This window comes from Lutra lutra, chromosome 16, assembly GCF_902655055.1.
Source record: "Lutra lutra chromosome 16, mLutLut1.2, whole genome shotgun sequence".
NCBI lineage: Eukaryota > Metazoa > Chordata > Mammalia > Carnivora > Mustelidae > Lutra > Lutra lutra.
This window is the reverse complement of record NC_062293.1, coordinates 14,929,616-14,955,392: the sequence shown is the minus strand read 5'-3', so window position 1 is coordinate 14,955,392 and position 25,777 is coordinate 14,929,616. Positions and strand designations below refer to the sequence as shown.

Here is a 25,777-nt window from a genome sequence, read left to right as displayed (position 1 = left end):
ATAAAGATTAGGTTGGCTCTCTTTTGCTTGTTGTATCAGTTATAATCCCCCAAACCTCTGTGATGGTCAAGGGTCTGTAGCCATGCACATATATAGTATAGCGTACATAGTTCAATAGGAAGGATTACTGTCAAGAGTAAAGAATTAATGGTGCGTTGAGTATGATAGGCTTAGATTTCATCAGGAAGGCTGGATGGCAAGGTTTATAATGGAAGATGATGGCTTTCACAAATACTGGGGTGAATTTTGAAAAGCCTGAATGCATGATATTTATTCATCCGACAAAAAATGTTTGAGTCCTACACACACATTAGGCTCAAAGGATTCAGTGCTGGACAGAACACACAAAGGCCCTGCCCTCATGGAGCTAGCATTCTAGTCAGTGTGGCATTATAGAAAGTGCAGTTGTTTGGCCTGGCTAGAGGCAGTAAATTAGGGAAAATGGGCAGTGTGTTCTAGATCAGCTAGTGAAGGCTCGAGGGTTCTGAAGTGTTCGATCTTTTGGTCGACCCATTTCTCAGAAGAGTAAAGAAAAAGGTATTGTGTATTTTGGATCTTGTTCCCTCTGAAAGCCATTGACTCTTACCTGCCTAAAATCACACTACGTGCCTGTTTGTAGCAGAAAGTGAATTTTTAACACCAAGTATGTGATTTGGTGCTTTTGTAATTTGAGGCCTCTAATTTTAATTAGGTCTGATTTATGTCTGTGCCCATCCTTTTCTCCTATCCAGTATCTTATTTTCTTCAGTCTCCTCCTCAGGACCTCTGTCTTAGGATTTGCCTTTCATCCTACATCTTCAGTTTTTGTATCTCTGTTGGCTTTTCCTCTTTAGCATATAAACATGCTTATGTTTCCTTCTTTCTTTCCTTTTTTATTTTTTTTAAAGATTTTATTTATTTAGTTTGTTTAAAGATTTTATTTATTTATCTGACAGACAGAGATCATAAGCAGGCAGAGAGAGAGGAGGAAGCCGCCCCCTGCTGAGCAGAGAGCCTGATTCAGGGCTCGACCCTGGGATCATGACCCAAGCTGAAGGCAGAGGCTTTAACCCACCGAGCCAGCCCGGCGCCCCTAAAGATTTTATTTATTTATTTGACAGAGAGAGAGCGAGCCAGAGAGCACAATTTGGGGGGAGGGGATGGCAGAGGGAGAGGGAAAAGCAGACTCCCCTGCTAAGGAGGCAGCCCAATGAGGGACTTGATCCCAGGACCCTGGGATCATGACCTGAGCCAAAAGGCAGATGCTTAACCAGACTGACTGAACCACCCAGGTGCCCGGCTTCTTTCTTAACAAACAAAATCCTAGTCAGCATCTCACTCTTTCGGTCCTATCGTTGGTGTAAAGCTTAGAAAGTAATCTTTACTCCTCGTGACCTGGTCTTACTGTCTACCACTTATCAGTCACTCCTCAACCCTGCCCCTACTATTCCTTTGAAACTCTTGCCCTGATGACTTCCTGGGTGCATATCCAACAGAGGCCGTTTAAGTTCTGCTCTTTCGGCATCTCTTTAGTTTTTTAACATCGGACAATTCTTTCTGCCTATAAAACTTCTCACACCTTCTGTGCCGCTATTCCCCACTGTTCTCCCTCCCTCCTCTCCTCAGGTGGCCGTGTGAGCTTCTCTTTCCCTGCCCATTCCTAAGGATTACCTACTCTAACATTTGTCTTGCTCCTTTTCTCACTATGCCCTCTCTCTGCTGGCTTATCTACCCCAGAAAGCTCAGATGCAGGTGCATTATATGAAATCTGCGGCTCCATCACAGACCCTTCTCTGCACTTATAGACCCACTGTGGCATCTTTCCTTGGCTCTTCCATCTCATGTTCTAACCCGTTTATCTGGGCCCTGCCTGTCTTTCTGAACATGTGTTCTAGAACTTTCCTAGATGTCCTGCTGAACTCTAGCTGCATGGCACTATTTCTAGTTCTCTATGGTGATACTTTTCTTCAGTCGAAAATGCCCTCCTTTCACACTTCTATCCTGGTCCAGTGCCTCTTCAGATTTTAAAACTGAAAACTGTCATCTCCAGAAAAACTGTGTCTTCTTCCCAACTCATCCTGGGTTGGATACCCCTTTCCTGGGCCACCAATGAGCACATTCTGTGCAATACCTCTGCCACAGCATATTGTGTTGGTTTTTTAGCTGTTTTAAACCACACCTTGAACCCCTTCAGAATGGGACTGTATTTTTCAGTATATAAATGCCCAGCTCCTAAATCCTCTGACAGTCCTCAGCAAGCTTTCAGCAAACCACTGAGTTCTCCTGCTAGGAGATTGTTCATGTGATTCTTAAAATCTACGCAAACTTAAAGGGTGTTTTTCCATTGTTCTTTGTCTACCTTCTGATTTTTATGGCTTATTTATTAGCCCCTCATGATACTTCATATACACTAGGAAAAATACTAAAATTCAGATTCATCATTTTTGTTGTTTAGGAGCAGCTGTTGTACAGTCAGGGTCACACATTGGTTAAGCAATACTACCAGATGCTAGAGTTTTCTTGCTTGTAAATGTTCTTACCAAATCTTACCTCATTAGAATCATGTTGATTCTCTTTAAGGGATTCTTGAAGAAAGCAGGAGATGGTCTTAAATTCAAGCAAACTAGTACTTACTAAGTACTTATTTTAGCCACGTGTAACTTTTATGGAAGGTCCAAAATGATTAAGGACATCTTCCCCCACCCCCAAAGACATCCCTTACCTGTAACTAAGGGCGGAGATGACTCAGCATAAATGAGTTTTAGTACTAAGTAGACTAAACTAAATGCTATATGATAACAGTTCAAACAAAACCTGTAAGGTATATATGGGGAGGGGCACAGAACCAGAAAAGTAGAGCATGTTCACGGTTTTTTTCAACAATGTTGTGTAAAAAGCAGCTTTGGGAACTCTTTTCCCCATTGGCTTCAGAAGCCATTATAAACATGCTGTTCTTTTTAATGGTAAACCTTAATACAAGGAAGAAAGTAAAAATGAAATAACTGCTATTAACATTCTGATAAACACCCCTCCAGCTCTGTGTGTCTAACCATACTTTTATATTGAATGACATTGAATCATGCCACCCACCTTGTTTTATGCCCTTTTATTCAGTGTGTATAGGGCACTTCTCCATAAATGGAAATAGTAGTTAAGATTTTAAAACTTAGACTGCATAGTCCCTTCAGTTAAGCAATTACATTTTGCAAATTGATTCTATCAAGCCCTACCTTGGGTTCCCTGCTGAGCCAGGAGCCTCCTTCTCCCTCTCTCTCTGCCTCTCTGCCCTACTTGTGCCCTCACACACTCTTGTCTCTCACTTGCTCTCATATACATAGAATCTTTATATATTTTTAAATAAAATCTTTTAAAAAAATAAAAAGAAAATTGATCCTAAAGAAGTAACTACGGGTATGTGCAAAGATTCAGCTATGTGATATATTTCACAACATTATAAAACGGTAGTGGAGGGGGGCGCCTGGGCATCTCAGTCAGTTGAGTGTCTGACTTTGGAGTTTGGGTCAGGTCATGATCGCAGGGTCCTGAGAGCAAGCCCTGTGTAGGGCTCCGCGTTCAGTATGGACTCTACTTGAGATTCTCTCTCCCTCTGCCCACCTCCCCACTCATGCTCTCTCTGGCTCTCGAAAATATTTTTTAAAAAACGTTTTAGGGGCGCCTGGGTGGTTCATTCGGTTGGGCGTCTGCTTTCGGCTTAGGTCGTGGTCCTGGGGTCCTGGGATCAAGCGCTGAATCAGTCTCCCTGCTTGGCGGGGAGTCTGCTTCTCCCTCTGCCCCTCCCACTCTCTCTCTCTCTCTCTCTGTCAAATAAAAAAAAATAAAATCTTTGGGAAAAAAAAAACCCTTTAAAAAATAAAAAGTGATGGAGAAATGTATTTGTTGACATTTAAAGATGTTCATAGTGTATCATTAGGTGAAGAAATTGGTAACTAAAACAATACATATAGTATGGTTTCAGTTTTGTTTTTAAATTTGTGTTTACACATAGTGTAGAAGAAATAACAACAGATACCAAAATTATATATCTAGAAGAGGAAATTTCAAGTAGTTTTAAATTTTGTTGCTTTTTGCTCTTTGGTCTTTTTGCTTTTCTATTAAACTTAGGTAGCTTGTGTCATTAAAAAGGGTTTTTGGGGGCCAAGACTAGTAAGATAATACAGTATTGTTTTTAAAATGATATGATCAGGGACGCCTGGGTAGCTCAGTTGGTTGGACGACTGCCTTCGGCTCAGGTAATGATCCTGGAGTCCCGGGATCGAGTCCCACATCGGGCTCCCAACTCCATGGGGAGTCTGCTTCTCCCTCTGACCTTCTCGATCATGCTCTCTCTCACTGTCTCTCTTTCAAATAAACAGATAAAATCTTTAAAAAATAAATAAATAAATAAATAAATAAATAAATAAAATGATATGATCAATGCTCAGGAAATTTCTTTGCACTTTTTAACCATAGTCTGAGTACTTTAGGCAACATATCAGTGAATCATTTTTTCTTCCTGGCTAGTATTCTAGTGGGCATTTTCCAATAAACACACAGTTTGTGAGTACCCTTCAGAGACAGTTGCATAGATACTTTCTACAAATAACTGATCTTTCAGATTTTGATTCTTTCATTCTTCTGGTGTCATTACCAAAGGATAATCTTTCATTTTGGGACAGTTTGGCTGATAGCACCTCAGTCTCTGTGACAGCAAACACTACATTATATTGTAGTTGTAGGTTTTTATTTGAGGGAGGAGGTTTGGTCATCTATTTTCCTGGTAGACTATAATATAAACTTCTTGGGAATAAATATTAAGAGATTAAGTCTTTTCATTTCGTATCTTTAGTTGCCTGACAGAAGCCTAGCACATACCAGATCCTCAAAATATTTGTTGTCTTGTGAGTATTTTTGGTAGCTTAAAGATGTTAAATTCACGGTCAAATCCTTTTGAAGGGGATGATGTTAAATACTACACTCCTGTTTAGATTGTGATCCTAAAAAATGAATAATTCTTTAGTGTTTTTAGAAAATTTGACTGTTCTTTTGGGGTTGGCATATCACATAGCTGAAGTACAAAGTTAAGTAGTTTTTTGTTTTTGAGTGTTTTCTTAGGATTTATTATTTTAGAGAGAGAGTGCGTGCAAGTGTGGGGAGGGCAGAGGAGGAGGGAGAGACAGTCTTCAAGCAGACTCTGCACTGAGTACAGAGCCTGACGTGGGACTCAATCCCAGGACCCTGAGATCATCAAACTAAGAGACGGACACTCAAAACACCTGAGCCACCCAGGCGCCCCCCAAATTAAAGTTTTGAGAGGCAAAAGTTTAAAATGAATTGTAGGCAGAAGTTGGAAGAGACATAAAAAATCAGTGGGCTATTTGTAAAGTTAAATTTATTATTAGTGTATTTTTTTCCTTATAGATCAGCCATTGACACCATGAACTGGAATAAAGGTGGCCCTGGAACCAAAAGGGGATTTGGCTTTGGAGGTTTTGCTATTAGTGCTGGAAAGAAGGAGGAACCCAAACTCCCACAGCAGTCCCACAGTGCCTTTGGGGCAACCAGCTCTTCTTCTGGATTTGGAAAGTCAGCTCCGCCACAGCTCCCTTCTTTCTACAAAATTGGATCTAAACGGGCCAACTTTGATGAAGAAAATGCGTAAGTGGTAATTCTGGTAGTTTGGCCAAGGGTGGGCTTTGAGATACTCATTCTATCAACAGAAATTGAGGTAAAGAAACCATTTGTTTCCTGAATAATAATATGACTTCTTTAATTGCTTATCTCACTGAATTGTATTGTTCCTAATAAGTTAAATTGTTGAGTTTATTCATTTGTAAGGAACATAATGCTTGTGTGCTTATTTCTTTCCCTGTTCCAAAAAAAGATTTGAGGCTGTTAAAACCTAAATATGACTGAAGAGTTTTATTTTATTTTATTTTTAAAGATTTTATTTATTTATTTGACAGACAGAGATCACAAGAAGGCAGAGAGGCAGGCAGAGAGAGAGAGGAAGCAGGCTCCCTGCTGAGCAGAGAGCCCGATGCGGTTCTCGATCCCAGGACCCTGGGATCATGACCTGAGCGGAAGGCAGAGGCTTTAACCCACTGAGCCACCCAGGCACCCCCGACTGAAGAGTTTTAAATAGTATGAGGTTTTGATGGCCTTTGCTGAAGTCTTTTACTGACCCCATGTAAGTTGTTTTGTGACACAGGCAGTTGTCACAACTGGTAGAGATGCAGTTTGTCAATAGCCAGGTCTTTAAAACGATTATGTTGTGACATCTTATAGTGGGGGAAAAATCTACTCGGGTTATTGCCCAGAGTTCTCAGGAAACAAACTTACCAATTACCTTTTTTAACTTGAGTATCTGATAGGGTGGTGGTTATACAAAGATAAGGTTTGAGGGTTTGAGCTCTAATTCCTTTCCTTTTCTTTTTTTTTTTTTTTTTAAAGATTTTATTTATTTATTTGACAGAGAGAGAGAGAGAGAGATCACAAGTAGGCAGAGAGAGAGGGGGAAGCAGGCTCCCCGCTGAGCAGAGGGCCCGATGCGGGGCTCGATCCCAGGACCTGAGCTGAAGGCAGAGGCTTAACCCACTGAGCCATCCAGGCTCTGAGGTCTAATTCTTATAGATGATAATTTCTTTGCTGTGTGTGAAGAAATCTCTGACTGCTGTTATTTCCAACCCAGTTGTGAAAAGTTGAGTTGTTTTTTTTGTTTGTTTGTGGGGTTTTTTGTTTGTTTTTTTGTTTTTAACTAAGAGCTCAAGATGGGGCACACAGTGGCATTTTTAAAGGCTTGTATGTTGCAGGGATTAAAATACAGAAGTAGATGTTTAAGGTTTAGCAAAGTCAAGGATCATTATTCTAGAGAGCAGTTTAGCAGTTCAGGGATACTTTTTCTTTTGCTAAATGAAACTTATATAAATGAGTATGTATATGTATGTAGCAGATGATAGTTGTTAGAGCTTTTATTTTTTTATTTTTTTAAAGATTTTATTTATTTATTTGACAGACAGATGAGAGGCAGGCAGAGGGAGAGGGAGAAGCAGGCTCCCCGCTGAGCAGGGAGCCCAATGTGGGGCTCAATCCAAGGACCCTGGGAACACAACCTGAGCTGAATACAGACGCTTAAAGACTGAGCTACCCAGGCACCCCTGGATTGAGTATTTATTCTTAATCCTTGAAGTTTTCTGTCAGTCCTCAGAAAGTAGTCCAGAACTTCTGAAGAAAAGTCCCTAGCCTTATGAATATATTGCTGAAATTTTTTTAAGGATTAAAGAAAGGGGCGCCTGGGTGTCTCAGTGGGTTAAAGCCTCTGCCTTCAGCTCGGGTCATGATCCCAGGGCCCTGGGATCAAGCCCCACATTGGGCTCTCTGCTCAGCAGGGAACTTGCTTCCCCTTCTCTCTCTCTCTGCCTGTTTCTCTGCCTACTTGTGATTTCTGTCTGTCAAATAAAAAAAAAAAAAAAAAAGGATCATAAAGAAAAAACTAGGTTTTTAATATTTATACAAGGGTGGTTTTTTTCCCATAGCATACTTTCTTTAGTATTTGCTCTATCTATTCAACAGTGATATATGAAGTTTTTACTGAAAACTCATCCCTTTTAACAAAACTGGAAATGTGATTTGAATATACATTGTTGAAATGAGAGAATCTGCTGTGACTGCTTGTTTTTTTTTTTTTTTTGCAGTATTAGAATTTTGCATGTATTAAACAATAATAGTTCATTTACCAAAGCCTGGAGGTCTCTAGCATGTATAGTTCAGATCTCTTATTAGTAACATAGATACAGCATAATAATGTCTGTTAAAGAATTCACCGACCCCAAATTAAACGTTCACTTTACCAATCATGCCTCTTAATTTTCAGATATATGTATTTTTAAATTTCCAGATATTTTGAAGATGAGGAAGAAGACTCTAGCAATGTTGATTTACCTTACATTCCTGCTGAAAACTCGCCTACCCGCCAGCAGTTCCATTCCAAGCCAGCAGATTCTGACAGCGATGACGATCCCTTGGAGGCGTTCATGGCTGAAGTGGAGGCAAGTATCAAGGCTGTTTGTTAAGCTGCAGGAGTTAGATCAAATTAACCTAGTGTTTCAGTCATTCAGAATTTGGTTTTTGCCCTCTCGGGAGAATTTTGCTTTTGCACTCTTTAGTTTCTTTTTTCTTTTTTTTTTTAAATTTTTAAATTTATTTATCGGAAAGCACAAGTAGGGGAAGCAGCAGGCAGAGGGAGAGGGAGAAGCAGGCTCACTGCCAAGCGGGGAGCCCAGCACAGGGCTCAGTCCCAGGACCCTGGGATCTTGACCTGAGCTGAAGACAGACACTTAACGACTGAGCCACCCAGGCACCCCTCAGACTCTGTAGCTGCTTAAACATATGTCCACGTGCCTTGTGGTATTTTCAGAGATGATTGGTGCCTAGAAGTTTGAATAGTGACCCTTGAACAAGGGTAGTTCAAGATTTGTATGTGTATGTTTTAATATTTTTTTGTCTGTTCTTACATGGAATGAACATTACCTCCTTCAGTCTAGCATTAAAGGCAGTTAAACTTCTAAAAAGTTCAGAAAGGCAATTAAACTTCTAAAAACTTGCTAAAATTATGAATTCTGTGTTCTGTACTTTTAATATTTGTTTCTTATTACCAACATTATCAGCATCCTGACCTCCCTGTAGAAATGAAACTTGTAACCACTTTGTTCTTAAAACTCTTCTCACTAGGCTTTTGTGATTTTGCATTTTGTCCTTTTCTTCCTATCTTTTTGACGTTTGTATTTTTTTTTAACCTTTTATTATGAAAAATTTCAGATACATACAAAAGTAGAATAATAAAATGAACTCCCATGTATCCTTCACCCTGCTTTATCAGTTAACAACTTCTGGCCAATCTTGTGTTATCTAACCCCTCTTCCCTCTTTTAAATTGTTTTAAAGTAAATCCCAGGCATGTCATGTCATCCATTAGTATCACTGTATCTCTGTAAGATAACACTTAAAAAACGTAACTACCATATCATTGTACCAATAAAAAATTCATTACATATTCATCTTACTATTATCTGTTACTTTTATGACCCCCTGCTAATTTCTCAAATACATTGATTTCTATAGTTCTATATATTGATTTGCTGTTTTCACTCTGTACATTCCCTGCTGACCTTGTCCACTTGAATTCTGTGTAACTAATTCATGTCTTTAGTCTCACAGTCTCTATTGTATCAGCTCTGCTTTTCTAAATCATGACCATTTTTACATGGGTGGGGTCCCCCTGGCATCTTTTCTTCCTCAGCCAGGTTTTTTGTCTTTTATATTCTTAATGCTAGAAGATCAAACATGTTCATGACTTAACTTCATTTAATCCTCAGAATAACAGTGGGGAATTGGCAGAAAAAAATATATGGGAATATAATTTTTTAAAAATAACAAGAAAACTGAACCCTGTGATAATTCAAATCCCTTGCCTCAAATCACATTGGTAACTGTGCCGCAGAGCTGGGACCTGGGTATTTCTGGCTTAATAGTCCTGAGAACCTAGCTCTTTCTAGTATGCCCTGGTACTTTTCCCCTTATATGGCAAGTTCTCTCAATCTTTATAGTCTCTTTTGCACCTCTTCCTTCCTTTCTGTTTCCACTATAGTCAGCCTGCTTTACACTTTGATTAACTCTTGTCTGGGTGTAAATTTTCTCCCACCTTCGGTTCTCTGTTTTCCCACTTGTGTGGTGTACAGAAACAGGGTAATTAGACTAAAGCATGTTGTTTGTCACGTTATTCCTTTTGCTCAAAAAACTGTCACTTCATTGTTTATGAAAAAGAGTCCTTCCAGATTCCTCAGGTACTTGTAAGCTAAAATCCTCAGCCACATCTCATCTCTAAGAAAGGAGGGAAAGAAGGAAAACAATGTAGATGTTTTTCTTTGGTCTAGATATTGCTTTTTAAACATGTGGGCCAAAATTCTGAAGATTAGAAGATTTTATCTAAAAGTTCAGACTCTTGAAAAGTGGACACTCTGGCAAGACTAAGCCTGCATTCTTATTCTTGCAAGACAAAAGCAGTTTTGTGCGCTAATGGCTGACTGCTTTAGATAGGTAGGGGTTGCTTTTTCTTGTTCACCTTGGGTCTGTCAGTTCCCTTTTGTCTTTTTGACATTGAAGCTACCATTTACAACCATTTATCTTCACACTTGTGTTTAGTTTTCTTACGGTGGAGAAATATTTTTCTGGGCTTAGGTGTCTGTGTGATACAGGAAAAGCTGCAGCATGCTTCTTTAGAATATTCCTGCTTACTAAAGTGCAAGCAAAGCACGTCTGTATCAAAAGAAAATAACTTTCTTATCCTGGTTTACTTCCTTCGTTGCCAGATTGGTACCCGTTAGTGTTTCCCATCTTGGATTTAGACTAACTCAGATTACCTGCTTCTTAAAGAGTATGCACTTTATAGGTAGCAAAGCCAGAATTCAAGTGCAAATCCCATATTCTTTCTGCTGTGTCATTCCATATCTAAGTTTTTGTAGCACTGTATTTTTGGGATGACACCAGAACTATTCAGAACTTTCATGTGCTTTGCAACGTGGTAATGATTTAGTTCAGTATGTTAAATGGTTCTCTCTGCAAGTGAAGGTGGTAGTGTTTTGTCGTGTTTGAGGTGTCTTATATGGACTTTTACCTCTCTTGGGATACAGACATTTCCCAAAGGGCTGTTTTTCATTTTATCTTGCAATCCCTAGTTTAAATCCCTGGTTTAAATTCAGATTTAATTTTTTGTAATGGAACTCGGTGTAACCCTTTTTGAGTGGGAGCATCCAAGAATAACCCAGATTTTCCTGCTTCGCATTTCAAGTAGTTGAAACTGTAGGAGAATAAATCTTTTTGATACAATATCATTCTTCAGGGTGGTTTTTGATATAATATCCAAAGGGGTTTTGCTGATTTTTGGACAGACAGATTGGATTATTGTCTGATCTTGGAGAGAGTGTTGTTGCCACAATATTGCATTAATCCTTGATCTCAGGTATATTCTTTACTAGAAAATGTAAACTTCTCTAGTGTTTGAAGTCAAGATGAAGACTTATTTTTAACCAGTGTTTCAAAAGAGGATTTTTGTAGATTTAAAAAATAGGTTCTATAAATGTTTGTGACCCATTCCTTATGTTACCTTGCTTATGCCATCTTCACTTTATTTGTAGTCTTGAGTATGCTGTATATTTGGCTCAATTCCTTAAAAAAGTAATTTTGTTTCTATTTAATATTCTGTATTAAAATAAGTCCTCTTTATCAGGAACATTTAATTAGTTAGAACACCTGACCATGCCAAGTTACAGTTAGTGACATTTTTTTTAAATCAAATTAGAAAAACTCATGTTGCTTTATAACAAGAAATGATAGTGCAGGATGTGTTTTACCTTGGAAAAATTACTTAATTCTTCTGACCTTGAGTTTCACATGTGTAAAACAAAGAGATCAGTGATTATTAATTTGCTGTGTATAACAATTACCTTTGGAAAATGGAAAATACATGCATTTAACTCCACCCCCAAGAATTCTGATTTGGTAGATTTAGAGAAGTGTTTTTCAACCTCAGACTGTCAACATCTGGGACGCCTGGGTGGCTCAGTTGGTTAAGCAGCTGCCTTCGGCTCAGGTCATGATCCCAGCGTCCTGGGATCGAGTCCCACATCGGGCTCCTTGCTCGTCAGGGAGCCTGCTTCTCCCTCTGCCTCTGCCTGCCATTCTGTCTGCCTGTGCTCGCTCTCTCTCCCTCTCTCTCTCTGAGAAATAAATAAATAAAATCTTAAAAAAAAAAAAAAAAAAGACTGTCAACATCTGGGGATAGTTTGTTTTAGAGGCTGTCCTGTGCATTGTAGGATGTTTAGCAGCATGTGTAGCCTTTACACCCTAGATATTGGTAACAACCCCCTGGTCCCTCTCACCCCCCCGTCCCGAAGCAACCAGAAACATCTCCAGACATTGCCAGATGTTCACTAGGGACAAATTCACCCCGGGTTGAGAACAGCCTTTCCAAAGTCAGATCCAAAAATTTGCCATTATTTTACTAGCCCCATTAATAGTTTGATATTAATGGTCTTAAGCTACACTTTGAGAAAGGCTAGTTTGCCAGAATTTAAGGCCTTTTATAGCCATAATATTTTTTTAAGTGACTAGTTAAGCATTTTTTCCTATTTTTTCCGTATTTGGTAAATATTGTAGCTAAAAATTATGGAATCCATATATAGCCACATTTTTAGAACATTTAGGTATTTCTCTTTGAAAAAGTGTCAGAATACAATTTGATTATATCAAAATGTAACTGTTGAAATACATGCTAAAAGTGTGATGGTACTTGTTCAAATCTAAAAATCCTTTATAAAGAAATTCCCCTTTGGAACCCTCCTACACTGTTGGTGGAAATGCAAGCTGGTGCGGCACTCTGGAAAACAGTATGGAGTTTCCTCAGAAAGTTGAAAATAGAGCTACTCTACGACCCAGCAATTGCACTACCGGGTATTTAGCCAAAGATACAAATGTAGTGATCTGAAGGGGCACGTGCACCCCAGTGTTTATAGCAGCAAGGCCCACAATAGCCAAAGTATGGAAAGAGCCTAGATGTCCATCGACAGATGAATGAATAAAGAAGATGTGGTGTAGATATACAAGGGAATATTATGCAGCCATAAAAAAACGAAATCTTGCCATTTGCAATGACATGGATAAAACTAGAGGGTAAGCGAAATAAGTCAATCAGAGAAAAGACAGTTATCATACACTCTCACTGATAGGTGGAATTTGAGAAACAAGGCAGAGAATCATAGGGGAGGAGAGGAAAAAATGAAACAAGAGGAAAACAGAGAGGGAGACAAACCATAAGAGAGACTCTTAGGAAACAAACTGAGGGTTACTAGAGTGGAGGGGCTGGGTGGGGTGGCTGGGTGATGGACTTTGGGGAGGATATGTGCTATGGTGAGCACTGTGAATTGCGTAAGATGGATGAATCACAGAACTGTACCCCTGAAACAAATAATACATTATAAAAAATAAAATAATCTAACTTAAAAAAAATTCCCCTTCTCATGTGTTTAGTGGAAACGATTCCGTATGGCCTTTTGTTTCATTAGGATCAGGCGGCTAGAGACATGAAGAGGCTTGAAGAAAAGGACAAGGAAAGAAAAAACGTAAAGTAAGTTGTTTTCTTCTCCCTCACAAAGGTTACATGAAAAATGCTAAAGTATTACAAAGCTTATTTCCCCAAAGTTTGTAGAGAAAAATTAAAATACACGAATGTCTTGCCTTGAAATTACCCCTGTGTCTTATAATAGAGATGACAAAATCTTTGCATTTGCAGTAATTAAAAACATTCTTTTTGGTAGAATAGTATTTAGTGTTTCATTGTAATTTTTTAGTAGACGCAAGAGTGAGTTACAGTGGGAGTTGAAAGAGTGTAATTACTAAAGTTTGGGCTTATTTTTCTGAGTTTTGTCCCATAATTAATACAAAGTCAGTTAATGCCTGCAGAATTAATTATGAGTAATGTGATTATATCATAAAAAGTCTGTTATCAATAAATAATGCAGACTGGTTTATTTACGGAGTGATACGCTTTAGCAACAAATCAGAACTTGAAATATCTTATTTTCTGGGAAAGCGAATTCTTCTCTTTCCCCTTGCTGAATACACTCCTCTTAAGGCTTTTGCTTACCAGGCACAGGCAGGCATGGTTGCACTTACCCTCTGCTTGCATTCAGTGCCTCAGGCCCTCACCGGGGTTCCTGCGCCACATGGAGGTTCAGCCCTCGTTTTGGTGCTTACTGTGTGTTACATCCTCTTCCAGCTGCCCTACGCTGGTGGCGTTGCTTGCCTTGAGAACAGCAAGTGCTCTAGGTTAGGTGGGAAGTCTGTTAGAAACAGATGGTTGTGGGAACTACACAGCCATACTCTATGTAGCAGCTGAGAGATGCTGCAAGTGGTGACACCCCCTCCTCCATGAGAACTGCTTGGGAGTTTTAGTATCAAACTTAAAAAAGAGTTGAGGTAGTTCTTCTCTGTCCGCAAGGATTTTGGCTGAATCCAGTTACTCCAGAGCTAGAAACTCTAGGGGAGAGTAAGAAAATTGTGACATTCTTTTTAGTGTATACCAAATAGAGGGTTTTTGGCCTTTTCTTTTTTTTCTTTTTTATTTTTGTTTTTTTTAACAAAATGCAGTTTCTTTTAAAAATGCCTTTCACAACTGCGCTGTGTTTGTCTTACGGGGTTTTCAAGGCTAGGATCTTTGGGTATCTATCTTCAAAGGTTTTTACTCCTTATATCCTCATTAGTAATTGATGTTTCTAGGGTACCATATCATCCCATTCAGAAGAGTGCAAAGTGCAGCTTTCAGAGTGAAGGCACACATACATGCTGAATGGATCGTGTACAGTGTGCTTATTGCTGCTTTGTTATTGTTAGTGTTGAGAGTTCCTGTGCTGTATGGAATTCAACACTAACTTGCTATAAGAATGGAGCTGGGTATGTGGAACATTTGCAGGGAAGTTTGTTTCTCCGCTTGTTTTTCCAGGGGTATTCGAGATGACATTGAAGAGGAAGATGACCAAGTGAGTTCCTATGCAGTATTTCTATCTTTTATTTTCACCCCACAAAGTCTGTACTGGGGACAAGCTAGAGGTTGCCTTCACTGAAATGGCCATTCCTGACAGTGAGCAGGGAATGTCATGTGACTTGCTCCTTTTCTACCAGTATGACCAGTTGGTAATAGAAAAATTCACATATCTTTCCCCCATGTTGAAGATGGAACTGTTCATCAGCTATGACATCAAAAACAAATACGAGCTTTATTCAGCTTGATTTTTTTTTTTTCCAAAATTAAATGTTTATGCTTCTAAGTCAAGAAGTAGTGTGGGATCTTCTGATGGCCTCTAGCAACATCTAACCTTTACGCTCTTTCTAAGGGTTCTGATTGTGATTCTTATATTTCAAGATGGAACATTAGTTTAATGACTGTCCTTCAGTATTTTTCTTCCCCATTGTTCAGTTGTGGGATGGTGAGAAGGGAACCAGAGTGAGCAGTAGCCCTTTCCAGGTTTGTGAACCTTCTAAATCAGTGTCAACTTCCAAACTTGGATTGGTCAGTCCACAGCATGTGTTCCACAGCTCTGGGCAGGGTAGGTAGACACCCCACCCCAGGAAGGCTGCGGGATAGACAGCTTTGTAAGTCTTGTTAAACAAGTTAAATCATTGTGTAGTACTAACTGTCTCATTCATTTCTTTTGATTGTCCCTCTGAATACTGCTGTTGTTAAAGGAATCATTGCTAGTATAAGTCTTGCCTTACTTGGTAGGTATTTAAACTGTGTGCAGTCATCTGGTACACTGTGTGCACTAATTACAGGAGCGGAGATGTTCTTAGTTGTATTTGGGTGTGATTATGTTCTTGTGCTTTCCTGCAGGAAGCTTACTTTCGGTACATGGCAGAGAACCCAACTGCTGGTGTGGTTCAGGAGGAAGAAGAAGATAATTTGGAATATGACAGTGATGGAAATCCCATTGCACCTTCCAAAAAAATCATTGATCCTCTCCCTCCCATTGATCATTCGGAGGTATGCTGTTTCTTGCTGAATTTGATTCTTATTTCAAAAGCCGATAGTTCCCTTCAGCTTTAATATCTAGATTTTCTCAATATCTCAGTAATCCTGATTCATACTCCTTATGTCATGAAAGTGTTTGTTCTTTGGGATCTCCCCATCTCTGCTAAATGGTCAAGTCAGGAAGTGAAGCTTTATAGCTTATGTTGTTCAAGACACAGCTGAATCGCTTGCTCCTGTTCAATTTTAGGCTAAGAATTTTTTTCAAGCAATTGTACTTGTTTTCCAAACCATCATTTTACCTTTCAGAATGGGCCCTTGGGCCTGCATTTGTCTTTTAATTGCTGTAAATCTTTATTGTTTCTCTCAGATCTGGGGCAGATGAGCAGCTGTTCCTTCAAAGTGGAGCCAGGAATTATAGTTTCCTTAAGTCAGGAAAAAGAGAATGAGAATGAGGATATCCGTATACCCACTTGAAAAAAAAAAAAAGTGTTTCATTCAGGTTAAATATCAGACGAGGTCTTGCATACCTCAGTCTAGATCTAGAATGGTGGTTCTCAAAGTGTGGTCCAAGGACTCCTACAAGGATCTTTTCAGGGAGTCTGAAAAGATTATTATTAGTAGCAGTAATTATTATTACATTAATTATTATTATAATTACATATAAAATATATAATTTTATAATAATAATTATTATTATTTTCGTAATAATGCCAGCATAATTTGCCTCTTCCAACACATCAGTATCTGCATCGATAGTTAAAAGCACAGGTAGGTCGCATTCCTGAAACCTTAGCACGAATGAATCAAGGCAGTGTTATCAGCTTGTCTAGTAGTGGTTATACTCTTCCCTGCCACACCCTCACAGTTAAAAAAAAAAAGGCCATCTTCACTAAAGAAAATCCTGGATAAAACGGTAAAAATTATGATTTATTAAATCTTTTTTTTTTTTTTTTAAGATTTTACTTATTTATTTGACAGAGACCACAAGTAGGCAGAGAGGCAGGCAGAGAGAGAGAGGGAAGCAGGCTCCCCGCTAAGCAGAGAGCCCGATGTGGGGCTCAATCCCAGGACCCTGGGATCATGACCTGAGCCGAAGGCAGAGGCTTTAACCCACTGAGCCTCCCCAGGCACCCCTGATTTATTAAATCTTGACCCTTGTGTACTTTTTCTTCTGTGTGACAAAACGAGAAGTACAAATAAAGCATTTCTGTTGCATGCCAGAATAGGATAGTTGTCTCTAGGGTAGGCACTTAGGTGTTTTGAATTGTAAGCTGACCTAGCTGCTTTTTTTTCATGGAATACCATTTTCATTTGAGAAAATGAATGACTTCTCAAGGGAAACAGTTGAAAATGTTTATTGCCAGTGATAGGAATTCAAGCTTTCAAGTGAAAATTAGAATTTGGGAAGCTTCTGTTCACAAACTTCTATTCACGGAGTTTAACAGCTTTCCAATACTTAAAGACTGTTGTAACGAAGTTGATAGTGATAAACAAGTATGATTTTTTTTTATCGTATCGTGAAATGTTTTACCATGTGGATGATCTGCATACTACCTCAGTGAACCAGTATTTTCAAGTATACAATGCATGATTTTACGAGATTGTGCATGAGTAAAGGCTTCATTCAAAATGTATGATAGACCCATGGATTATAATATAATGTGAGAATGTAATTTATGTGGTGTCAGATTATACAATGAAAATATATTTTAAGAAGTGACCACTTGTCAAGGCTCAGTGTACTATCAAAGAAGTAAAAATCCACCAGAATTTGAAAAGACTACTAAAAATAAATATTCTCTTCCCTTTCTAATTACATATCTTTGTGAGGCCAGATTTTCTTCTTAGGCTTCAATCAAAGCAGTATATTGCAACAATTTGAATATAGTAGGGACCAATTTCTTTTAAGTCAGACATAAAGAGATATATAAAAATGTAAAACAAGGTTATAACTTTATTTTTTTTTTTCCTCAAAGATTTTCTGTATTTATTTGACAGACAGAGATCACAAGTAGGCAGAGAAGCAGGCAGAGAGAGAGGAGGAAGCAGGCTCCCTGCTGAGCAGAGAGCCCAACTCGGGGCTCCATCCCAGGACCCTGGGATCATGACCTGAGCAGAAGGCAGAGGCTTTAACCCACTAAGCCACCTAGGCGCCCCTGTAACTTTTTTTTAAAGTAAAGCTTTTATGTTATAGTATAGTGGTGTGTTACTGTTTTTAAATGAATAAATCTTAAAGAATTTTCCCAATTTTAATTTTAATATGGTAACTGTCAGTGGATAAAACCCACATAAGCAAAAGCTCATTGTGTTTTTGATAAGTGTAAAGGGCACCTGAGACTAAAACATTTGGAGAACTACTGGTCTAGACTAGAGTATGGGTTATACTCAAACTTTTAAATGTTTCCTTTTGCACAGATGCTACCAAATAATGCCTTGGTATTACATGTGGCAAATGAAACTAAAAATGTGACACTAATGTGGGAGGAAGCATCCATGATAAGTTAAAGGATGAAAATCTAATAAGAAAAAACACACAAATACTTGAAATAATCATCTAATAAGATGTTTGAGATACTTGACGAAGCTGTCAAACTTTGTCATCCTGCTGGGGTAGCGCACAGTTGTCCCATGTAGTGCGGGCAGCCTGCCAGGAGAGACCTGAAGTAAGGAAAGGATAGCCTTTCTGCTTCTGTGTAGCTTTCTTCACATTCGTTTCATGTATTTGTTCATATACTTGTTATTTTATTCATTTCATACATATATATAACAAAAAATAACACAGTTGTATGTACAGTTTGTGAAAGAAGACAATTCTGCCCTCAGGGAGCTTCCATTCTGAAAAAGAGAGGAGAACTGAGGAAAATCCTGTTGTCGCTTAGTGCAGCCTGGTGGGGAGTATAAAAGGTTCTGCCTATTTGTAGTGCTAAAGGAGAACTTTTTAAAAACATTCTTACTTTTTTATTGATAATACCACAGAAAGGTAATTTTAGGCTATATCTAGAATTAATGGAATTTTATTGTAGACCACTTAGGTGGTTAAAGAGAATCATTTAACCAAATTTAGTAAGTGGTGATTTGCTTATTTTTATAGTCTCAGTACAGTAAGTTGTAAAAAGAGTAGCAGGAATGACTTCTTTCCTCTTTGGAATTGGAAATGCTTAGCCATACATTTTTTTAAAAAGTTAAGTAAAGAGTTTCATGTTTCTTTTGTTTGTTTTTAAGATTTTATTTATTTACTTGACAGAGATCACAAGTAGGCAGAGAGACAGGCAGAGAGAGAGGTGGGGGGGGGGAGGCTCCCCGCCGAGCAGAGAGCCCAATGTGGGGCTCGATCCCAGGACCCTGGGATCATGACCTGAGCCGAAGGCAGAGGCTTTAACCCGCTGAGCCACCCAGGCGCTCCAAGAGTTTCATGTTTTTTTAAAAAGAATAGAACTCCCTCTAAAGGCTGAGGTCTCCTCATAGGAAATATTAGAAATGTTTTTAAATGTTAGAGCTAGGTGAACAGCTTATTCCAGAAGCATATTTAAATGGAATTTAAGTGGAATGTCTTTAAAACACTTGTCCTCTAAAATAAAACTAAGACAAAATCAGAAAGGGAGACAAACCTTGAGAGACTCTAAACCGTAGGAAACAAACTGAGGGTTGCTGGGCAGGGCAGGGGTGGGGTAACTGGATGATGGACATTAAGGAGGGCCTGTGATGTAATGAGCACTGGGTGTTATATAAGAATGATGAATCACTGAACTCTGCCTCTGAAACTAATAATACACTATATGTTAATTAATTGAATTAGATTAAAAAAATAAAAATAAATACTTGTCTTCTGAGGCCTTTGGCTATATAGAGATTCCTTAGTCTACATCAAGGTGGTTCACATCTACAGTGTCCTTTAGGAGTCTCTTTAGGAAGTAGGGTGTTGTTTATTTTGAAAATGGAAATTGGTAAAGATACTGGCTGTACATTTGGGATGTGTGTCATGAATAAGTGAATTCCTTTGTCCTCTCTTGCTGGTTAAGGCTTTACTTACATAATATGTGTAAAAGGTTATTTTGCATTAAAATCAAACTTACAGGATTGACTCTTGAATTCTAGACTAACTTTGAATAATTGGACCTGCAGATTGACTATCCACCATTTGAAAAAAATTTTTACAACGAGCATGAAGAGATAACCAACCTCACCCCTCAGCAGCTAATAGATCTCCGTCATAAGCTCAATCTTCGGGTAAGTTGATCATTAAGCCAAATATTCTTTTTTTTTTTTCTTTTAAGATTTTATCTATTTATTTAAAAGAGGGAGCACAAACGGGGGGAACTGCAGAGGGCCAGGGAGAAGCAGACTCCCCACCAAGCAGGGAGCCTGATGCAGGGCTCGATCCAGGGACCTTGGGATCATGACCTGAGCCAAAGGCAGATGCTTAACCAACTGAGCCACTAGGCTCTCCTAAGCCATATTCTTAAATTAATATTAGTTAGTCCAGGGTTAGTACTATCACTTATCCAAACTAAAATAACCTTCTTTTCTAATGGTCCTTGGACTGTCTTTGATAGAGTAATAACTATATCCTTTAAGGCTCCTATGTCTTGATTTTTTATTGTTTTAGTCTTCCAGCTCTTTTAGGATTGTTTTTTCTTTAATGCAACACATGCGAATGCCATATATATGTTCAATTTTGTATCTTGTGTTGGAATAAGAAGTCAATTGTGACCTTAAAATTAGTCAGGAGGTGTTTCTGCAGTGAGTACTGTGTGCTAGGAACTGTGTTAGGCAGGCTGGAAATGAAGGGGCTAAGAGTCCCCATCAGGAAGGAGAGACAGGATTAATAGATATAAACAACATGTGAAGTCTTAGAATACTTTAAAATTAAGACATCTCAAATTATATGTAGCACACTTTTTTAAAAAAATTAGAAGAAATTAACACCTTCTTAAGTATGCACTGATTTCAGAATAATAGGGTTTGTTTTTTTTTTTTTTTAAGATTATATTTATTTATTTATTTATTTGATAGAGACAGGGCGAGAGAGGTAACACAAATGGGGAGAATGAGAGGGAGAAGCAGACTTCCCACTGAGCAGGGAGCCCAATGCAGGGCTTGATCCCAGGACCCCAGGATCATGACTGGAGCCTATGGCAGACGCTTAACGCCTGAGCCACCCAGGTACCCCAGAATAATAGTTTTTAATTGCCAAAAATTTTGGGGTTGCACATTGACCACATTGATTCAGGTACTGCTAGATGTTAGTTCAGTGAAACACACAGATAATACAGTAATATCTTCTCTAGGGTGGACAGCTTTCTGGCCTCTGTCTGCCTTGCTAATTTTTGTGTGATGTTTGAACCTGTTTTCTGAGAGAGGATGTGTGCATATGCAAGCATTCCTATTTTCCACGGGTAACATACACCCCCCGCCCCCCCCCAAAAACCTTTTAAGTGAAATACTGATTAGACATTATCAGTATTAGAAGCATTGCAGAGTTACTACTGTTGGAGTCAACATGGAGGTTAGAAAACCCATTCTTCACCTGGGTATAGTTTGAACAATGTTTGACAGTAGCTGGACCATCATTAAGTGGGACACTAGCTCTTTAGGCAGAATTGAAAATGTAGACAATAAATAGTAACCAGTGGGTATAGACATGTCTTGTTTGGAGTTATTTGCACTTTCATTTTATTTCAAGAGTATATTTTATTTTTTTCTACCATCTGGTTAATAGTTAACGCAAAATGACCAAAAAAAAAGTATTCATGACTTTTTCCAATTCATTGAGCAATATTTTTATTTCTTACAAGAAAATTCTGATTTAAGAGATTTCTAGGCACTTAATCATTTTAAATGATATGACCGTTATCTCAGGAATATTTATAATGGAGTTTTTTATGTAAGGCTTTAGATCTATTATTACTTGGGTTGTACCTTTTCAAACAGTATGCACTTTTGACCACAGACTTCTTTTTTCCCTTGTGTATAATGAAGTGAAGTACAAGGTGCAGGTGAACACTGTTGAACTTCCAGTGCTGCTCATTTTGAAGTACGAGTCACTCCTGGGAATTGTCTTTATTTGTAGGTCTCTGGTGCTGCACCTCCTAGACCGGGAAGTAGTTTTGCTCATTTTGGGTTTGATGAACAACTTATGCACCAGATTCGGAAATCTGAGTACACACAGCCCACTCCAATACAGTGCCAAGTAAGTAAAGCGTAATGAAAGAACAACGAAGCAGGATGATACTCAGTGACCATGCTGATTTTACAAACAAGTCAGAGTAGTAAAACAGCATGTAGTCCAAAATGATATTGGCATAGATAGAAGGTATCTAAATATTTCATCTGTGGCTTAGTCTCCAAATTTTGCTTGGAAAAAACATAGATGAAATCCAAGAGTATTTTTGAAACATTTAAAAATTAAAGAGTAAAAAAAAAAAATTAACGAAAGTGTATTACTGACCATTCTAAGATGTTGCTAAAGGGGCTGGGAAATATTCTTTTGTATCTGCTAAATATCTTGAAAATATGACCTGAAGAAAGCAGTTTTTTAAATAAACATAACGAAAAAGATTTGGGTGTAGACAAGCACTGCCAGTGACTAAGATTCTTTTGGCCGTGACCTGAAAATTCTCATTTATAACTGGAAGTAATAACTTTTGTTTTCCATTTATATATGGGATTTATTCATTCCTACACAGAATATGAGAATTTTCTGTATGTGGATGAGTAAGCTAGTCTGTACCTTCTCAAGTGGAAATTTTTCTGATTTTAGCCACCCACTTACATTATAAATTGCAGTTTTTTATTTCTGTATCTCAAGCAAAATGGTCGTTCATGTTTTGTAAAACTGTGGCTGACCCACATGTAGAGAATGATAATATTATTTGCTGTAAATCAAGCAGTTTATGGAAATTCCAGGTATTCCTTGTTATTTTATAGCCAATGTGCATGACCTATCAGGATATTTTTGTTTCATTGGAAATGAATGTCATTAGTTTCCCTAGGATTTCCTTCAGTATGTCTTTCAAAGTGAAAGTTTAGAGTGGATATACTTTATTTTTTCTCTAGGGTGTGCCTGTGGCATTAAGTGGTAGAGACATGATTGGTATTGCCAAAACAGGCAGTGGGAAAACTGCAGCTTTTATCTGGCCCATGTTGATTCATATAATGGACCAGAAGGAATTGGAACCAGGAGATGGACCAATCGCAGTGATCGTGTGTCCTACTAGGGAGCTCTGCCAGCAGGTGCGTGCTTTGTGTAGAATGCCCCCATCTGTGTGTGAACTGGGAAGGGACTAGTCAGTCAAGAGGGTAGAATTAACTGGGAAGCTTCTTCAAAATGTGGTGAAATGTGCATAAAATTGATCATTTTAATCATTTTTTAAGTATACAGTTCCATAGTATGGAGAACATTCACACTGTTGCGCTACCAGGAAACTTTAGGAAAATACTGTGTTCCTATGTATTTTCCATATGACCAAACATATTTTTCCCTAAAAATGTTGAAAGAGAAAAAATATTCAGGAATTTCTTATTTTAAGATCCCAGTGTTTTCCTCCTGGGTTAATTCATTTTGCTTGGGTAGAAAGGCAATGACAAGGTCAGGAAGAACAGTTTAAAAGAAAAAAAAGAATAATCAAGACAGGGTTGCAGATAGCCTGTTGGTACTCTGTTCATTTACTTTATGAATAAAAATGTGATTTTAAAGCATTTTCTAGCTTTTGATTTTCTATGACATCACATTCTCTGGGTTTTTTTTTTTTTTTTTTTAGAACTCCCTTTTGGGTATTGGTCAGGGTCCTGGTTTGTTCATGTCATTATGTCAACAACTTTGCAGATCCATGCAGAATGTAAGCGGTTTGGGAAAGCGTATAATCTTCGATCAGTCGCTGTATATGGAGGAGGAAGCATGTGGGAGCAGGCCAAGGCCCTTCAGGAGGGGGCAGAGATTGTTGTGTGTACCCCAGTAAGTATGTCTTGGGTTCAAGTGGCTTCTCAGCCATTCTTGGTATGGAAAGGTGTTGGTTATTGGATGGAATGGCCCCTAAAATGTGGTAAAGCAGGGTCGAGAATACTCTGATAATCACAGCTTGTGGCTTTGGTTTAATTTTGATTGGGTGCCTAGATTAGCAGTCTGTTAAGAATGTCTGACATTGGGCGCCTGGGTGGCTCAGTGGGTTAAGCTGCTGCCTTCGGCTCAGGTCATGATCTCAGGGTCCTGGGATCGAGTCCCGCATCGGGCTCTCTGCTCAGCAGGGAGCCTGCTTCCCTCTCTCTCTCTCTCTGCCTGCCTCTCTGTCTACTTGTGATCTCTCTCTGTCAAATAAATAAATAAAATCTTAAAAAAAAAAAAAAAGAATGTCTGACATATATGTTAGTAGCTACAGATTCCCCTCTGTTTCAGCCTTTTTTACTGCTTTCCTAGAAAGTGGATCTGTGGTTACTTGAGACCATCGGGAATCAAAAAGAAGATCTTTGGACCGTACAATTTGGAGTTTGGTCATATTTCCTAAAAGAGTATAGTCTAAATAAAAAGCTATCAAAAAGGTCCTAAATTGGGGCGCCTGGGTGGCTCAGTGGGTTAAGCCGCTGCCTTTGGCTCAGGTCATGATCTCAGGGTCCTGGGATCGAGCCCCGCATCGGGCTCTCTGCTCAGCAGGGAGCCTGCTTCCTCCTCTCTCTCTGCCTGCCTCTCTGCCTGCTTATGATCTCTGTCTGTCAAATAAATAAAATCTTTTAAAAAAAAAAAAAGGTCCTAAATTAGGTTGTTTTAGAAAGCCCCACAAAATAGTTCTGGCCATGTTCCCACAATTGTGTTTTCTTAATTTTCTGTTCTTTTAAGCTCTGTAGTGCATAAAGTCCCAAGTCTGTCTGACCCAGTGTCTGTTACATTCGACAGCTGGAGTATTAGCACTTTTGCCAGGAGTACAATTCTAGAAAGTTCTTGTAAATGCCGTTAATTATACTTCCTATTCATTTTCTGGATCTCATAGGGACGACTAATTGATCATGTGAAGAAGAAAGCTACCAATCTTCAAAGAGTCTCTTACCTTGTGTTTGATGAAGCAGATCGCATGTTTGACATGGGATTCGGTATGCCTTTGGTAGTTTCTTCTGTCTGCATCTTCATGATACTCGGTTTTTTCTTGTCTTTCTAGACTTAGCGTTTTCTTTCTGTATGAGAGATGCTAAAAATACTCCTGTATAGGATTAGACCATAGAGATAGAGCTAAACCATTAACTATTTTTAGGCATTCTCTTAGGAAGTATGTTAGGCTTGACGGGGTTACAGACATTTTGAAAGTGCCTTTGTGTATAGGGAAAATATTTTCTCTATACTTTGTTTTTATTCATATGACTTTGTGGAAGTCAGGGTCTCTGTGTTCTTAGGTAGTAGATGTCATAATCATTTTAGGCTCCTTGCTTTCCTGTCCTCCCAACTTAACCAGCTTTGTGGAAATTCTGAATAACTCATCTTTATTGATGGAAACTACTGGGCCCAGCTTAGCTGGGTGGAGGGGAAAGGATTTCTTGGGTTTCGTCCTGAATGATGGGTCTAGGAGTTTCACATTTTCTTTAGTAGTTATAACTCCTCATATGGATATTTTTACTAAAATGACTTTTTCCTAGACATCCCAAACCATCATATGGAGTTATAATGTTAATTTTACTGTTTTACTTTTTCCAGAGTACCAGGTGCGATCCATAGCAAGTCATGTCCGTCCTGACAGACAGAGTACGTATGAAGCAGTTTTATTAAGTCACATTTGTATTCAGAATAAACATCTCTGTATTTTATAGACACTCACAGTATGGCGGCAAAAATGATCATGTGGGTACTGGTGAGAACCATAGAGGAAGAGATAAAAAGTTGGAGTGGCACAGAACCTTAGAGATCATCAGATATAACTCACTCGTTTTTGTAGATGATAATCCAAGCCTGAGAATTAAATGACCCAAGTTACGTGGGTTTATCAGCACGTAGTTAAAGCACAGTGCAGGGCTGCTGACTGGAAGTCAGAGCCTTTTCGAACCATGTTGACAGTCCCTGTCTTAACTGTGAATGTATAAAAATGGAAAAAGGAAAATGGTTTTTTCCTTAGTGAATCGATTTTGAAACTAAATTTTAAAAGTTCAGGTGGTTTTGTTTTATAAAACTGAATTCTGAGTATTAGTAGGAGGCTTAGTGGGTTTTCAAAAACGAAGTCACTATTTCTTTAACAGAATTTGCTTC

At 38.6% G+C, this 25,777-nt stretch overlaps 1 protein-coding gene across 2 annotated transcripts in view; it reads left to right on the top strand.

The window, feature by feature from the left end:
- Positions 1-25,777, top strand: part of DDX42 (DEAD-box helicase 42) — a 41,200-nt gene that overhangs the window by 6,778 nt on the left and 8,645 nt on the right. Inside the window, exons 2-12 of one of the 2 annotated variants that reach the window (XM_047707779.1) lie at positions 5,398-5,634; positions 7,874-8,024; positions 13,094-13,155; positions 14,530-14,566; positions 15,418-15,567; positions 19,678-19,782; positions 21,626-21,745; positions 22,612-22,788; positions 23,381-23,509; positions 24,537-24,636; positions 25,232-25,279. In XM_047707779.1, the coding sequence (XP_047563735.1) occupies positions 5,414-5,634; positions 7,874-8,024; positions 13,094-13,155; positions 14,530-14,566; positions 15,418-15,567; positions 19,678-19,782; positions 21,626-21,745; positions 22,612-22,788; positions 23,381-23,509; positions 24,537-24,636; positions 25,232-25,279 (1,300 nt within the window). In that variant the 5' untranslated portion in view covers positions 5,398-5,413. Of the gene's footprint in view, positions 1-5,397; positions 5,635-7,873; positions 8,025-13,093; positions 13,156-14,529; positions 14,567-15,417; positions 15,568-19,677; positions 19,783-21,625; positions 21,746-22,611; positions 22,789-23,380; positions 23,510-24,536; positions 24,637-25,231; positions 25,280-25,777 lie in introns of those variants that run through there. The other variant, XM_047707780.1, reaches the window with a different exon arrangement.